We start from the raw sequence: 17,777 nt of genomic DNA, 5'->3' as shown, positions 1-17,777 counted from the left end.
AAATTAATGAACCTGTTTGGAATCCTTCCTATCACCAAGACACCACGGCATCTGCCACTGGGCCGTTATTGAAAATCAGGACTTTGGCTTGAAAACTTCACTTCTTTCTAATAAAATATAAAGCAATTAATTTGTTTGAATAGACAAGAGAAGCCGTGTGGCCTAGTGGAAAAAACAAGGGCCTGAGAGTCAAAGGCCCTGGGTTCTAATCCTCTAATCTCTGCTTTGTGAAGTTGGGCGAGTCACTTAATTCCTTATGCCTCAGTTACCTCATTTGTAAAATGGGGATTAAAACTGTGAGAATTTTGTGGGTCAGGGACTGTGTCCAACCTGATTATCTTGTGTCTAACCCAGTGCCTGGTACAGTTTCTGGCACGTAATAGGTGCTTAACAAATACCATTAAAATAAAGAACTGTTGATTCAAAGTACACATTTAAGTCACTTAATATGACAGTCATTATATGCCATTGTTGATAGGCCTAACTGGGTTTGCACCACAATAAACATCTTCCAACCTTCTGCTGTGAATGCAACTCAGAACTAATGTCAAACAAAAAAGAGGGAGGTAACATAATTTAGAGGTTAGGTTAAGGGGAAAGGGATTACGGGAATCAAATGCTAGTCCCAGATCCACCATTTGCATGAATGAATGAAGAAACTTAACTTGACTCTGCCCCAGTTTCCTCATCTGCAAAATGAGAAGAAAATAGCAGTTCTCATTTCTTCCTAGACTGTGAGTTCCATGTGGAACAAAGACTGTGCCTGATCTGAGTCATCCCAGTGCTTAGTACAGTGCCCGTGTTTACTAAACACCATCATTATGGAACACTTGGACCAAATAATGAAGAATAAAATGCCCCACAGCTGATTGGTTTCTCTCCTCAGTCAGTCAATCATATTTATTGAGTACTTACTGTGTGCAGAGCACTATACTAACAGCTTGGGACGGTACAGTGCAACAATAAACACACATTCCCTGCCCAAACAGCTTTTCCCAGCAGCTCAGTGGTCTCTTCAAAAAACTAAGCTTATGCCAGTCAGGCTATAAATTGTAAGCTCATTATGGGCAAGGAATGCAACCATTGTATTATTGTATTGTATTCTCCCACGCACTTAGTACAGTGCTCTGCATACGTTAAGTGCTCAATAAATATGACTGGCTGAATTGTTGCCTTTTTTGTTGGAGGGGAAAGGGGGCAGGGAGAGGAGCTGGATATATGTAGAACTTCGGTCATAAAGAAGATGGACCGATCCACCTTTTTGCAGGAGAAAAATCTATATTCTAATTGTAGCCAAGATTGCTTCAGATCCTCAGAACCGCAGATAACGAACGGGGCTCAGTGCTGGCAATCAAACAATTTGGTCTGTTAGTTAAGGACTCAATTTTTCAAGAACGTGAGTAGGTTACATTGGACATTAAAATACTTTTCCTGGTCTAATAAGTGTTAAATCTGAATACCTTCCAGACTAGGTTTGAGAGGCATGCTCCATTGACTTACCTACTCATTTTTTTTTCTAGTTTTTTATTTTTTGTATTTCGTGTAAGGCGATGAGTGACGTTTTAATAGACGAGGTCTGTGTGATTGTTTTTTGCCCAGTTGGCTACACGATGAACGATCTCATCTTTGAGTGGCAAGAAGAAGCTCCAGTCCAAGTAGCAGATGGACTTACGTTACCGCAGTTTCTTTTGAAAGAAGAAAAGGATTTGCGTTACTGCACCAAGCATTACAATACAGGTAGGGGCTGCTTCTGCTGCATTCTATTATTTCCCTTATCTGTAATTTATTCTAATGCCCGTCTCCTGCTATAAACTGCAAGCTCCTTGTTAGCAGGGACTGTGTCTGGAAAATCTGTTGTCCTGTAGTCTCCCAAGAGCTTAGTATAGTGCTCTCCACACAGTAAGTGTTCAATAAATACCACCGATTGATAACAATACAACAGAGTTGGTAGTCATGACCCCTATAGCTAGAGATGTTGAATTCACTCTCCAATTGTACTTTTCCTTTCCTCTGTCCCACTGGCCCAGGACTCCCTCCCCCTTGAAACCCACCGACCACAATTCTCCCCACCTTCAAAGTCCTCCTGAATTCCCATCTCTTCCAGGAAGCTTTTCCTAACCAATTTTTCCTCCCCATGGGCTTTTCCTCCCATCTATCACCTCAGCGCTTAGAGACTCACAGCCACCCTAAGGACTTAGGTTTAGATCAATTTATGCAATCTGCAGTTTAAGTATTTTTATCTTTCCATTCTCTTCTTTCTCCTATCTGCACTAAGCAGTGTACTTGCCAAAGTATAATAAGGAGAAAAGACATATGGTCCGCCCTTGCAATCTGATGGTTGTAAGATTTTCTTCCCTCATTATCTGCTCCTACCCCACATCAACGATTGTCCCAATACTGAATATCAATCAATCAATGACATTTATTGAGCACTTACTGTGTGCAGAGCACCATACTAAGCACTAAAGAGAGTGTGATACAACAGAGTAGGTAGACACATCTCTTGCCCACAAGGAGCTTACAGTCTAAGAGGAGAGGGGCATTAGAATTATTTAATCAATTAATTCACCTCTCCCTTGGTAGAGCTGAAATCTACTAGAGATCAAAGAGCTTCCTCTTACTGAAGTAAGGAATTCAAAAAGTAAGGAATTCACTATCCATTGCCTTAGTAAATATTATTCTTTCCTGTCCAATGAAACTCTGGCCAAGCCAAAGGTTTTCCATGGATACTACCCAAAATAAGCAGAGAGCTGGCCATTTACCTTGGTCAAAAAAAAAAAGCAATCATTGTTTCATCACTGCTCTGCAGCAAATTTTGGGTTTTTTCCCGCCAAGTGAAAAATGATATTTTTTCCTGACAAAATCACTTTATCTTAGTGAACTAGTTTCAAAATATTACTGACAAGATTGTCTCTGTGATCTCAACCCCTTCTCTCTGAAACCAATATTATTTTATTGCAATATTAAACGGAGTTCCTGAAGCTAGAGGAAGAATCCAATGGTCGATATTCTTTCTTCCTCTTTCCGTGTTCTTCCACTAACTCATTTTGTCTTGTAATCAAATCACAGGAAGATTGAGCCCCCACTGTGTCAGTGTATGAAGCACCAGGGGGAATTAATAAATGTGGTGTTAAAGATGGTTCCCTTACAGTTGTTTGGTAACAAATTTGAATTCAGTCAGTGGTACGTATTGAGAGATTACCGTATGCAGAGCACTGTGCTAAGGACTTAGAAGAGTAGTAGGTCAGTCGGTCACATTTACTGAGTACTTTCTTTGTACCGAACACTGTACTAAATGCTTGGGAGAGTACGATATAACAGTATAACAGCCACATTCCCTGCCCACAATGAGCTTACAGTCTAGAGATGAGCTAAACCAGTACTAAGAGTATTTAGAGCAAGTAGACTCAATCCGACCCTCAAAGAGTTTCTACTCTATTCCTTACCTGTCTTTTACTTTGATTGCCGTAACTCTTCGGGTGGGTTGAGAAGGATAATAATAATAATAATAATAATAATAATAATAATAATAATAATAATGATAATAATAATAAGAGTTAAGCACTTACTATGTGCCAAGCACAGTTCTAAGCACTGGGGTAGATACAAGGTAATCAGGTTGTCCCACATGGGGCTCACAGTCTTAATCCCCATTTTACTGATGAGGTAACTGAGGCACAGAGAAGTTAAGTGTCTCCCCCAAAGTCACACAGCAGACAAGTGGTGGAGCCAGGATTAGAACCCTTGACCTCGACTCCCAAGCCCAGGCTCTTTCCACTAGAGAAATGGAATCCTATAGAGGTCACTTGGATCTGTGACATTTGGGCATTTGATATTTGCCCCACTTTCGGCCCCACAGCACTTCTGACTATATCTATAAACCAGAGATTATAATATATGTTGCCAACTTGTACTTCCCAAGTGCTTAGTACAGTGCTCTGCACTCAGTAAGTGCTCAATAAATACGATTGAATGAATATACCTATTTATTTCAATGTCTGTCTCCCAATCTAGACTGTAAGCTATCTGTGGGCAGGGACTATGTCTACAAATTCTGTTATAGTGTACTTTCCCATTTGCTTAGTTCAGAGTTCTGCACAGAGTAAGCGCTTAATAAATATTCATTCATTTATTCATTCAATCATATTTATTGAGCAATTACTGTGTGCTGAGGACTGTACTAAGCGCTTGGGAAGTACAAGTTGGCAACATATAGAGATGGTCCCTCCCCAACAATGGGCTCACAGTCTAGAAGGGGGAGACAGACAACAAAACAAAACATGTGGACAGGTGTCAAGTCACCAGAATAAATAAAAATAAAGCTAGATACACATCATTAACAAAAAAAGTCGAATAGTAAATATGTGCAAGATATTATTGATGATGATGATGATGATGGATCAGACTTCACCAAGAAAGGGCCCACAGTAAATCCAATTAGCCTAGGGCCCAAGTTTGGTACTTGTTAAGTGCTTACTTATGTGCTAAGCACTGTTCTACATGCTGGGGTAGATACAAGTTAATCAGGCTGGGCACAATCCCTGCCCAAAATGGGGCTCACAGTCTTAATCTTAATTAAGCACTTAGTACAGTGCTCTGCACACAGTAAGTGCTCAATAAATATGAATGAATGAATGAATGAATAATCCCCATTTTACAGATGAGGGAACTGAAGCACAGAGCAGTTAAGTGACTCGCCCAAGGTCACACAGCAGCCAAGTGGCAGAGCAGGGATTAGAACCCAGGGCCTTCTGACTTTCCAGGACCATGTTCTATCCACTAAGTCATGCAGCTTCTCAACTAAAAAAAATTAATGCTTTTAGATCTCCTTGGGACCATTTATTTAGTGTGACATCCATTGGGCATATGTTCTGGCTATACACTACCCATTCCTCTATGGATCTGCCGGAGTTATTTCTCCTTCCAAACTGCCTCACCAATTCCAGCAGAGTAAACTTGGACCCTGGAAGAATCAAGCTCTTTTTGACCTTAGGCCGGTCACTTAACTTCTCTGAGCCTAGGTTTTCTCATTTGTAAAATGGGGATTCCATATCTATCAATTGATCAGTCAGTGGGATTTATTGAGCCCTTACCATGTGCAGAGCACTGTAGTAAGCACTTGGGAGAGTGCCATAAAAGAATCAGCAGTCATGTTCCCTGCTTATAATGAATTTACAGTCTAGAGGCCAGTTTCTAGTCTAGAGACTGCTTTTCTTCCTACCTAGACTTTGAGTCCCATGTAGTACAGGAATTGTGTCTGCCCTAATTATTCTATATCAGCCCAGGGTTTAGTACAGATTTTGGTCCATAGCAAGTGGTTGGCAGATAATAATAATAATAATTGCGGTATTTGTTCAGCACTTACTATGTGCAAGACACTGTACTAAGCGCTGGGCTGGATACCAGCAAATCAGGTTGGAAACTGCCCCTGTCCCATGTGGAGCTCTCAGTCTCAAACCCCATTTTACAGATGAGGTAACTGAGGCCCAGAGGAGTAAAGTGACTTACCCAAGGTCACACAGCAGATAAGTGGCAGAGCCAGGATTAGAACTCCTGACCTTCTGGCTCGCAAGCCCTTGCGCCATCCATATACCATGCTGCTTATACCATACTACAATCATTATTGTTTCTACTCTGCCATAGGTCCTGAACTCACTGTCCCTTCAGAAACCTTGGGAACTGGATTTTTTTGTTTCTATTTTTGCCTTTTTCTTTTATTTAGGGAATTCTTTCTCAGTCTTGCTTTCTCACGTCCATGCTTTTAACACTTTAACTCTGCCTAGTATCCATAGAAACAAGAATTTTCATTACCCCAATTTCTAATGTTAGAGTGGAGTGACAAGGTAAAAGCATCGCTAGAGCTGTAGAGGGACCAGCTGTGAGTCTAGGGGAAAGAACACAGTGCCGGAAATCAAGAGACCTGGGTTCTTTTTCCTCGCTCTACAAGGAGGGGACAGCCGACTGATTGATTGAGTCATCAGAGAGGAGAAGGTTTATGACAGAAGAACTGCCTAGGGTATTCCACAAAATCAAAGGCCCAGCAAACTATGACAAGTCTCATTGGTTAGCATGATGATGGATGGCATTTATTAAGCACTTACTATGTGCAAAGCACTGTTCTAAGTGCTGGGGAGGTTACAAGGTGATCAGGTTGTCCGACGGGGGGGCTCACAGTCTTAATCCCCATTTTCCAGTTGAGGTAACTGAGGCCCAGAGAAGTGAAGTGACTTGCCCAAAGTCACACAGCCGACATTTGGCGGAGCCGGGATTTGAACCCATAACCTCTGACTCCAAAGCCCGTGCTCTTTTCCACTGAGCCACACTGCTTCTCTAAAATAAAAATAAGAATGTTGGCATTTGTTAACCGCTTACTATGTGCAAAGCACTGTTCTAAGCACTGGGGGGGATACAAAGTGATCAGGTTGCCCCATGTGGGGTTCACAGTCTTAATCCCCATTTTACAGATGAGGTAACTGAGGCTCAGAGAAGTTAAGTGACTTGCCCAAGGTCACACAGCAGACATGTGGCGGCGTCAGGATTCGAACCCATGACCTCTGACTCCAAAGCCCGTGCTCTTTCTACTGAGCCACGCTGCTTCTCATGAGCAGCATTAGCATGAGCAGCAGAGATGCAGCATCCATTAAGCAACCATTTATTGGGTCCCAGGACTAAAGCATAGCCCTGGCAACAGGCTGTGGTCCTTTCAGCCATAAATCGGTCTTGCACGTGAAACACTCCTTGTGCTGTTGGCAACGTGCCGTGCCCTCTCTCCATTCTCCAGCAGAAACCGACAAGTAGGAGGTGAGAGAGTGTGAGGGGCACTCCAGTGGTTGCCCTTCCATTCCCTATCAAACAGATCCTCCCCACAATCTGTTTTAAAGAACTCAATCACCCTGCCCCTCTCCTACTGTAACCTAGCCCATTCACTTCTCTTTCCAAACCTCGATCTCGTCTATCTCACTGCTGACCTCTCGCCCATGTCCTGCAATGCCCTCCTTCCTCATATCCAACAGACAATTACTCCCCCCCTACTTCAAAGCCATCTCCTCCAAGAGATTTTTCCTGACAACCCTCCTTTCCTCTTCTCCCACGCCTTTCTGCGGTGCCATGAGTTGCTCCTTTTGTTCATCCCCCTTCCCAGACCCACAGCAATTATGGACATATCTGAAATTTATTTATTTGTATTAATGTCTGTCTCCCCCTCTAAACTGTAAGCTCACTGTGGACAGGGAGCGTGTCTGTTTATTGTTATATTGTACTCTACCAAGTGCTTAATACAGTGCTCTGCACCCAGTAAGCGCTCATAAATATGACTGACTGAGGGGGCTTGTTAAACCTCCATTACTACAATCAGTTCGTCCTCACAGATTCTGAGTCCTGCAGTCTCAGGATTGAGCCTCTTCTTTTCTTCCCCAAATACGAAGAAACCATCACTCTCTGTTTAAGTCCTAGCCATGGGCAGGTAGGCAGTGTGGCCTACCGGAAAGAGCTTGTGAGAGATCGAGAACCAGGAGACGTGTATTTTAGTCAGTGTGTTCTGTCACTGGACTGCTGAGTGACCTTGATAAAGTCTCTTAGCCTCTCCCTTCCTCAGTTTCCTCGTCTTAAAAATGGGAGGATAAGATATCTGCCTTTTAGTTTGTGCGCCTCAAATGGGTCAGGATAATGGATCTCATTATCTTGAATCTACTCTGCCACTTGTCTACTGGGCCACGTTGGGCACGTCAATTAACTTCTCTATGCCTCACTTACCTCATCTATCAAATGGGGATTTAATAATAATAATGATAATAATGGTATTTGTTCAGCACTTACTATGTACAAAGCACTGTTTTAAGCACTGGGGAGGTTACAAGGTGATCAGGTTGTCCCACAGGGGGCTCCTAGTTTTAATACCCAGTTTACGGATGAGGTAACTGAGGCACAAAGAAGTTAAGTGGCTTGCCCAAAGTCACACGGCTGACAGTTGGCGGAGCCAGGATTTGAACCCATGACCTCTAAGTCCAAAGCACGTGCTCTTTCCACTGAGCCACGCTGCTTCTCCAAGACTGAGCCCCACATGGGACATGGATTGTGTCCAACCTGATTATCTTGTATCTACCCTAGTGCTTAGAACAGTGCTTGAAATACAGTAAACACCACAAAAACCTACTAAGAACAGTGTTTTTTCAAATAGATTACACCTAACCAATGGTATTTATTTAGCGCTTACTATGTACTGAGCACTGTAGTAAGCCCTTAGCAATAGCTCTGGTCATCATTATTATTGTAGAAGTTTAAACCATGCTCTGCAGGTATCAGGGCAACACTTAGAACCTCAACTTCCTCTCCTGATTAACTTTTCCCATTCTAAGCATTTACCTGGAATTTGTCCTTTGGTTGATTGCTTGAATGGGATTCTCCTTTGGATGTATTGAACACTAAATGAGGAAATGGCCAGTCCAAGTTATGAGCCACAGCTCAGAAGAACATTTCCTTATGGGCACTGTCTACAGCCCCCCTGTTCACAGAGAAACTGCAACTTTTTAAGTTTGTTGCCGAAATAACACTGTCCAGTCCATTAGCTATTAGTGCAGCCATTTGATGTGTTGATTAGCAGAGACTTGAGTGCATTTCATCAGAGGAATTGGAGGGAGAATCCACAGATTAAAATATCTGGATGATCCCCAGACTCATAAATGAAAACAAGTTGTTGCTCTCCAATTTACCACTGGAGATTTAAATAATAATAATAATAATAATAATAATAATAATAATAATAATAATAATAATAGTATTTGTTAAGCACTTACTATGTGCCAAGCACTGTTCTATTCAATGGGGTAGACATAAGGTGATCAGGTTTTCCAACGTGGGGCTCACAGTCTTAATCCCCATTATACAGAGGAAGTAAGTGAGGCCCAGAGAAGTGAAGTGACTTGCCCAAAGTCACACAGCTGACAAGTGCTGGAGTCGGAATTGGAACCCATGACCTCTGACTCCCAAGCCACCCAGCTCCTGTCTGCCAGAGTTACATCAAAGGTTTCTCTTAAAAATACATTTCTACAGTGGCCAGGACATGGGTCCCGACTCTGCCACATGTCTGTTGTATGACCTTGGGCAAGTCACTTAACTTCTCTGAGCCTCAGTGACCTCATCTGTAAAATGGGGATTAAGACTGTGAGCCCCATGTGGGACAACCTGGTCACCTTGTATTCCCCCCCCAGCGCTTAGAACAGTGTGCTGCACATAGTTAGCGCTTAACAAATGCCATTATTATTATTATTATTATTATGGGTCTGTGAGCAGGAGACCTGGGTTTATTCCCACCTCTGCCATTCACCTGCAGTGCAATTTAGAAGACAGCAAAACTTCCAGGGCCTCAGTTTCCTCACATATAAAGTGAGCATGATGATATCTACCTTTGCTTACCTCCCACTGAAGCTGGGAGAGCAAAGTAACATAAGAAATGTACAAGCACCAGATGATCATTTTTTTATGATATTTGTTAAAGGCTGACTATATGCCAGGCACTGTATTAAGCACTGGGGTGGAACAAGTTATGTTGTCAACTTGTACTTCCCAAGCGCCTAGTACAGTGCTCTGCACACACTAAGCACTCAATAAATACGATTGAATGAATGAATGAATGAATTAGTATTTATGATATTTGTTAAGTGCTTACTATGTGCCAAGCACTTTTCTAGTCCTGGGATAGATACAAGGTAATCACGTTGTCTCATGTGGGGCTCACTGTTTTAATCCCCATTTGGCAGATGAGGTAACTGAGGCACAGAGAAGTTAAGTGACTTGCCCAAAGTCACAGAGCAGACAGGTGGCAGAGCTAGGATTAGAACCTGTGTCCTCTGGCTCCCAAGCCCATGCTCTTTCCACTGAGCTACACTTCTTCTCTATTCAGAGTATTCCGGTATGAAACAATCCAGATCCCACATGGGGCTCACAGTTTTTCTTCCCATTTTACAGATGAGGGAACTGAGGCCCAGTGAAGTGACTTACCGAAGGTCACACAGCAGGTGAGTGGCAGAACTGGGATTAAAACCCAGGTCTTTCCAACTCTCAGGCCCATGTTCTATCCACCAGGTCACACTGCTCCATGGGTGGTGGCTCAGTGGAAAGAGCACAGGCTTGGGAGTCAGAGGTCATGGGTTTTAATCCCAGCTGTGTGACTTTGGGCTAGTCACTTAACTTCTCTGTGCCTCAGTTACCTCATCTGTAAAAGGGGGATTAAGACCGTGAGCCCCACATGGGACAACCTGATCACCTTGTATTCTCCCCCAGGGGCTAGAACAGTGCTTTGCACATAGTAGCCCACTGTTGGGTATGGACCATCTCTATATGTTGCCAATTTGTACTTCCCAAGCACTTAGTGCAGTGCTCTGCACACAGTAAGCGCTCAATAAATACGATTGAATGAATGAATGAATAGTTAGCACTTAACAAATACCATCATTATATTAGTATAACTCTTGGAAAAAAGTGCTTTCTCTAGACCATAGGCTCCTTGTGGACAGGGATCGGCTCCCCAACTCTCTTGTAATGTCCTCTTCCAAGCACTTAGTACGGTGTCCTGCACACAGTAAGTGCTCAATAAATACAATTGATTGAATGATTGATTATCTCCCTTATGGTCCAAGAGAAAGCTCTTTGCTGGATTTAGAAATTCTCTTTTCACTAAAGGCCATCTTTTTTCTTTCTTTTTCCAATCAAACCCAGGAAAATTTACCTGCATAGAAGTTCGATTTCACCTGGAACGGCAGATGGGATACTATCTGATCCAGATGTATATTCCCAGCCTCCTGATTGTCATTCTGTCTTGGGTCTCATTTTGGATCAATATGGATGCCGCTCCCGCCCGGGTGGCCTTGGGAATAACAACGGTGCTGACCATGACCACGCAAAGTTCGGGCTCGCGGGCCTCCCTCCCCAAGGTAGGAGAAAAAGCCCTCCTCTCTTCTGCACTACCGATGTCCCTGCTGTCATCTGAAGCCAGCCCACAGGGTTTTCAGCATCCTTCTACCACCCCAGCTAGCTTGCGTTCATTCCTCTCTCGTTCATCCATTCAATCATATTTCTTGAGCACTTACTGTGTGCAGAGCACTGTACTCTAGCTCTGACTCCCACCTTTCCTGACAAATCACTCACCTTTCCCCCTACATGAAATGCCACCCTCACTCAACTGGTCAAACCCCATCCTGTCTTTAAAATCATCCGGAGAAGCATTGTCTTCCAAGAGGCCTTCCCTGATTAACTCCCACCTTCAGGTTATTATGGTAATTATGGTACTTTTTTATGGTATTTGTTGAGAAGTTAAATATTTACTATGCTATTCATTTTATTTTCTTAATATGTTTTGTTGCCTGTCTTCCTCTTCTAGACTGTGAGCCCGCTGTTGGGTAGGGACTGTCTCTATATGTTGCTAACTTGTACTCATCAAGCACTTAGTTCAGTGCTCTGCACACAGTAAGTGCTCAATAAATATGATTGAATGAATGAATGAATGAATAGCAGGACAAGTGGCAGAGCTAAGATTAGAACCCAAATTCTCTGAGGCCCAGCCCCATGCTTTCTCCACCAGGCCACATTGCTTCTCATAAATAGCTACCTCAGCATATATGAGCATAGCCATTTATTTATTATTCCTTTATGCGGTTTTGCTTTTATCTTTTGCAGTACTGTGCTCTGCACACAGCATTCAGTAAATACAAACGATTGATTGATCTCTGCTATTATTCTAGATTGTAAACTCCTTGAGGGGAAGGATCGTGTCTTTTAAATCTCTGGTACTAATCGTTCAATCAGTGGTATTAGTTGAAGAGTTTATGGAGAGCACTGTATGAAGCATGTGGGAGTGTACAATAAAGTTGTGGAGACTATCCCTCCCACAGGACGCTTGCTGCTTAGTGGGAGGCTTTTCCAAGTGCCTAGTGTTTCACACAGTAGGCACCCAATAAATATTATTCATCTTAGCTAATGAGTATTTGACCGTCTGCATCTGCTTGTCTTCCTGATGAGATTGTAAGTTCCTTGAGGGCATCAATAGTTATTGCACCTCCCATGGCCACACTAAATCCCAGTGAAGAGCAACAGCATGATTGGTGGAACCTTGAGACCCACATTATGGGACCCTCAGGACATTCTGGGGCCCCCAGTCATTCTGGGACCCGTAGAGATTTCTGCCTGAATACAAATCCACCTACAATATCCCAACCAAAAATGGGAGCCCTACAGTTAAACACCTCCAGAAAAATAGGTTCCTGCACCCAAAATTGGCATTTTTTTAATGGCATTTATTAGGCGTTTACTAGGTGCAAAGCACTGTTCTAAGTGCTGGGGAGGTTACAAGGTGATCAGGTTGTCCCACATGGGGCTCACAGTCTTAATCCCTATTTTACAGATGAGGGAACTGAGGCACAGAGAAGTGAAGTGATTTGCCCAAAGTCACATAGCTGACAATTGGCAGAGCCAGGATTTGAACCCATGGCCTCTGACTCCAAAGCCCAGGCTCTTTCCACTGAGCCACGTTGCTTCTCTACATGGTATACTCTTCCTGTGTCTGAGTACAGTGCTCTGCACACAGTAAGCGCTCAATAAATTTGATTGAATGAATGAATATGTCTAACCTCCCACCCTGTCAATGAGTTATTTAATAATAATAATAATAATAATACTAACAATAATAATGACATTTATTAAGCACTTACTATGTGCAGAGCAGTGTTCTAAGTGCTGGGGAGGCTACAAGGCAATCAGGTTGTCCCACAGGGAGCTCACAGTCTTCATCCCCATTTTTACAGATGAGGTAATTGAGGCCCAGAGAAGTTAAGTGACTTACCCAAAGTCACACAGCTGACAATTGGCAGAACCGGGATTTGAGCCCATGACCTCTGACTTCAAAGCCCGTGCTATTTCCACTGAGCCACACTGCTTTACTCTCACTCAAATGCTGTAATTTAGAAAGCTCTCACTTTTGTGGGGACCTCTGCTTAGGCCTAAATGAAGTGCCTGAAAGCAGGCCCAACCCCTCTTTCTCCTAACCAGCTGAAATTTGAGGTGAAATTTCCTAAGCATGAAAAACAGAACGAAACCCCCAAGTATATAGAAAAAATATGGAGACTCTGAGCCCATTGTTGGGTAGGGACAATCTCTATATGTTTCCGACTTGTACTTCCCAAGTGCTTAGTACAGTGCTCTGCATTCATTCATTCATTCAATCATATTTATTGAGCACTTACTGTGTGCAGAGCACTGTACTAAGTGCTTGGGAAGTACAAGTTGGCAACATATAGAGACGGTCCCTACCCAACAGCAGGCGCACAGTCTAGAAGGGGGAGACAGACAACAAAACAAAACATATTAACAAAATAAAATAAATAGAGTAAATTTGTACAAATAAAACAGAGTAATAAATAGGTCAAACATATGTACATATATACAGGTGCTGTGGGGAGGGGAAGGAGGTAAGGTGGGGGGATAAATACAATTGAATGAATGAATGAATGAATGAACCATTCTCTCATTGAAAATGGAAATAAATGGACTATATATTATTGTCCTTTGTATTGGAAGAAAACAACAGTGACAGTGAAATTCACCTATGAGTGTGTTTGTGGCTGAAAGTCTGCTTCAGGATCTGCAATCCTAGAAACATTGTGCGCAAAAGAACACTGTTTTTCCTTGTCTTCCGGGCTGGACTGGGCGATGAAGTCTTCAACTCTTTGCTACTCTCCCAACTGCCTAATACAGTGCTCTGAACACAGTAGACTCTGAATGAAAGCTAATGATGATAACGATGATGATGATGATGAAGATGATCAATTTTTAAAGTTTGCACTTGGTTCTTTCTCGTGAGTTCAAAACTGCCTTTCGTGAGTCAGAATTCAGCAAGGAACAAACTGGTTCCTTTTTCCCCTGTCCCCACTCGGAATAACTCAGATGACACAGACACTTGTTCTTCCGTCCATAGGTGTCATATGTCAAAGCGATTGACATCTGGATGGCAGTGTGCCTCGTCTTTGTGTTTTCAGCACTTCTGGAGTACGCTGCTGTGAATTTTGTTTCACGGCAGCACAAGGAACTCCTGAGATTCCGCAGGAAGCGAAAGAAGAGCAAGGTAGGCTGTCCAAAGACTAACAGCTGAGTGACATATTCATTTTAACAGGAAAACAAATTTGCTTTAGTTCTCGTAACCAGAACGTACTTCATAAAAGGGAATGAAGCCATGTCAGGGGATAGATGAGATAGCATATTTCATTTTGTCTCTATAATCTCTAGGTAGAAGGGTCACAGGCAGCTGTTTTAGCAATTTGAAAGTGATGAAAGCTTTATCGGATTACTCTCTGATGGATTCCTTTATACACAAATTAGTAAAAGCCATTACATATTTTAGCACTTCTGCACTGTCCAGGGGAAACTCTTGAAGTGAGATTTGACCCATATCCATCAGATGATAGAGGTTGTGGGGGTTTTAATGGGTTTTTAGCTCTACTCACTTTAAAGATTGTTTATTCATTACAGTGTTGGCAAGAAAGAAATGTAAATATTCTTGAGTCTTTTCCTCCCACATCATGAGGCAAGGATGCCTTTATCAAAAGGGAAATCTGTCCCTATTGGTATGGAGGTGTTTCTCTAGGAACGGTTCTCCCAGGCGAATGGAGAGGTTCAGGGTGGGTGAGTAGATGAAACCACCCCAGGGGCAGGGAGAAAATTTTGGTGAGCCCTGCTAATGTGGGAGGACACAACGAAGTTGGTTTTATTTTCTCCCCATCTGGTGCAATCTGAAATTGCTGCTGGATCCCCCTTTCTCAAGAAAGACTTGTCTCCTGCCACCCCAACTCTACTCTATCCCTTTCTCTCTCCCCTCCCTCTTTCCTTCCCTCCTCTCCCTCCTGCTCTCTTCCTCTCTTCCTCTTTCTCCCTCTCTCTCTCCCTTCTCTCACCTTCCCTAGCTCTCCCTCTTTCCTGCTCTCTGTCTTCCTCTTTTTCTCCTTCTTTCCCTCTTTCTTCCTTTATCCCTGTCTCCTTTGGTCTTCTGGTCTTCCTTTCTTCACCTCTCCCCCTTTCACTTTCTATCCTTCCCTCCCTCCTTCCCTAGCTCTATCACCTTCTGTCTTGTTCTCTTCATTTCTCCCTCTCTCTTTCTCTCATTCTGTTTCTTTCATTGACCTTGGCTCTCTGAGGGAAAACTGAGTTGATCCATTAATCTGTCGGTCAGGGGTGTTTCTTGAGCACTTACTCTGTGTAGAGCACTGAGATAAGTGCTTGGGAGGGGAGTACAGTAGTGCACAGCATCAGGAAGAAGTTTCCATTTTCTTCTCCAAGTAAGGTTTACCAATCAGACATTTCTCGTCATCTAAATTGGATAGAGAAGAGGAAGAGGAATCCCTGGAAATCCCTTTTCCAAAATGATTTTCAGTGGTCCTAAATGTACCAAAGCATCAAACAGTGAGTGACGGAAAGTCTTAGACCTTGCTTCTTACAAGTCCTTTTTTCTTAGATCCTTTACCCAGATTCTGCAAGTGACTTAATTTACCTCAGGGGCAGAGGCCTAGGAAGGGTTGTGCTCACTGTTTTAAAGAGAAAGCAATATTAGCAACTAGTAGCATATACTAAGTGCTTACTACGTGCAGAACACTGTATTAAGCACTGAACACTAGTATTCCATGTCTCCAAAATGGCTGCAGTACTGAAAAAAAAATTGTAAAAGGAGAGAATTTACCATCGCAGCCAACTTTCTCTTCCCCTTCCTCCCTTCTTCTCTCTCTTCTGATGTATCATTCCTCTTTTTCCTCCTATAAATTAATCATATTTATTGACCACTTGCTGTGTGCAGAGCACTGTGCTAAGCACTTGGGAGAATACAGTGTAAAAATATAACAGCCATATTGTCTTACAGTCTAGAGGGGGTGACGGACATTAATAATGATAAACAAATTATGGCTATGTGCATGAGTACTGTGCGGATGAGGGGGATGTGAATAAATGGAGCAAATCAGGGTGACACAGAAGGGAATGGGAGAAAAGGAAATGAGGGCTTAGCCAGGGAAGGCCACTTGGAGGATATGTGCCTTCAATGAGGCTTTGAAGGTGGGGAGAATAATTGTCTGTTTTGTTGAGTATATATCTACAATTCTATACATTTATATTGATACATGTTTACTTGTTTTGATTTCTGTCTTCCCCCTTCTAGACTGTAAGCCCGGTGTGGGCAGGGAATGTCTCTATTGCTGAATTGTACTTTCCAAGGGCTTAGTACAGTGCTCTGAACACAGTAAGAGCTCAATAAATACAATTAAATGAATGACTGAATATGAAGAGGGAAGGTGTTCTCCTTTCCTTTTCTTCTCTTTTTCCTTGCATCAGATGGAACTCTAAAACCATTCAAAGAACAGTTAATCCTCCATCCTCCTTTTGTCTATACCTCTAATTTCTCAGATCCAAACTTTCTCCCTCCACTCTCTTGAGCTCTTCATCTCCCTCCTCTCCTTTCCTTATCTGGCTCAGATTATCTCTTTGTCTAGACAGTGAGCCTTAGGAGGAAGTCTGGTGTAGTTTATTTGGACACATTCCCTCCAGAAAAGGCTAGGGAATGTATCAGGAGACATAGAAAGGTCAATGCAGTCACATCTAGTAGGGCCAATAATTATTATTCATTCATTCGATCATATTTATTGAGCGCTTACCGTGTGCAGAGCACTGTACTAAGCATTTGGGAAGTACAAGTCGGCAACATATAGAGATGGTCCCTACCCAACAACGGGCTCACAGTCTAGAAGTGGGAGACAGACAACAAAACAAAACATGTAGACAGGTGTCAAAATCGTCAGAACAAATTATTAAGCGCTAACTCTGGGCAGAGCACTGTGATAAGCATTCTGTGAGATATTGGAAAGCTGCAGTATAATCTAATGCAGTAGGGGTGGCCAAGATTGAAATCTTCCATTCATTCATTATATTTATGGAGCACTTACTGTGTGCAGAGCACAGCACTAAGCACTTGAGAGAGTACAATATCACAATAAATGAACATATTCTCTGCCCACAGTGAGCTTACCTTCTAGAAGGGGAGACATATATTAATATAAATAAATAAATAAATGACCGAAATGTATGTAAGTGTTCTGGGACTGGAGGGCAGGGGATGAATAAAGGGAGCAAATCAGGGTGACGCAGAAAGCAGTGAGAAAAGAGGAAAGGACAGCTTAGTCAGAGAAGGTCTGTTGGAGGAGATGTGTCTTCGATAAGGCTTTGAAGCTGGGGAGAGTCATTGTAGCTCTTATGCAATCTGTAAAATTCACTGGATTTTTCCACCAGTGGTAGTCCCAAAAGAGTGCACACTGTAGCACTCTGCTCCTTATTTGAAGTTTTCTGGCTGGTTTGACTTCCCATCTTGCAGCATAAGGGTCACTTCTAGTGTGGTTCACCACCAAAACCACCCATCCTGCTCAGTCTCTTCCATTTGACCATCCGTAGGGAGGTGAGCTAGTTGACATAAACTAAGGGGTATTGGTGGTGGCCTAGTGGCCTAGTCGGTGGCCTAGGAGAAAGAGATTGTTTCAGGAATCCTGCACCTCCCATCCCAGCCGGTTTCAGACTTCTGAAGAGAGTGTCCGGTTTCCAGTTCCAGTGAGTTTACATCTTTTCCCTCCTCCCTCTTCTCTCTCTCCCACTGGCCTTTGCTCACCCCTGAACATACTGCGTAAATGATAGCTTGCCAGCCCCGCTCAAAAAAAAAACAAAAACGATATTTGCTTCTTTCACTTAGTACCTACTTACTGGAG

At 42.8% G+C, this 17,777-nt stretch overlaps 1 protein-coding gene across 2 annotated transcripts in view; it reads left to right on the top strand.

Annotated features, from left to right (window-relative positions):
- The window catches only part of GLRA3 (glycine receptor alpha 3), a 117,538-nt gene that overhangs the window by 87,910 nt on the left and 11,851 nt on the right, over window positions 1-17,777 (top strand). For both annotated transcript variants that reach the window (XM_038755277.1, XM_038755276.1), the window contains exons 6-8: window positions 1,600-1,737; window positions 10,714-10,928; window positions 13,964-14,110. In XM_038755277.1, the coding sequence (XP_038611205.1) occupies window positions 1,600-1,737; window positions 10,714-10,928; window positions 13,964-14,110 (500 nt within the window). The remainder of the gene's footprint in view (window positions 1-1,599; window positions 1,738-10,713; window positions 10,929-13,963; window positions 14,111-17,777) is intronic.

Source organism: Tachyglossus aculeatus, chromosome 12 (genome assembly GCF_015852505.1).
Source record: "Tachyglossus aculeatus isolate mTacAcu1 chromosome 12, mTacAcu1.pri, whole genome shotgun sequence".
NCBI lineage: Eukaryota > Metazoa > Chordata > Mammalia > Monotremata > Tachyglossidae > Tachyglossus > Tachyglossus aculeatus.
The sequence above is the reverse complement of the archived record's forward strand: the minus strand, read 5'-3'. Positions and strand labels throughout refer to the sequence as shown.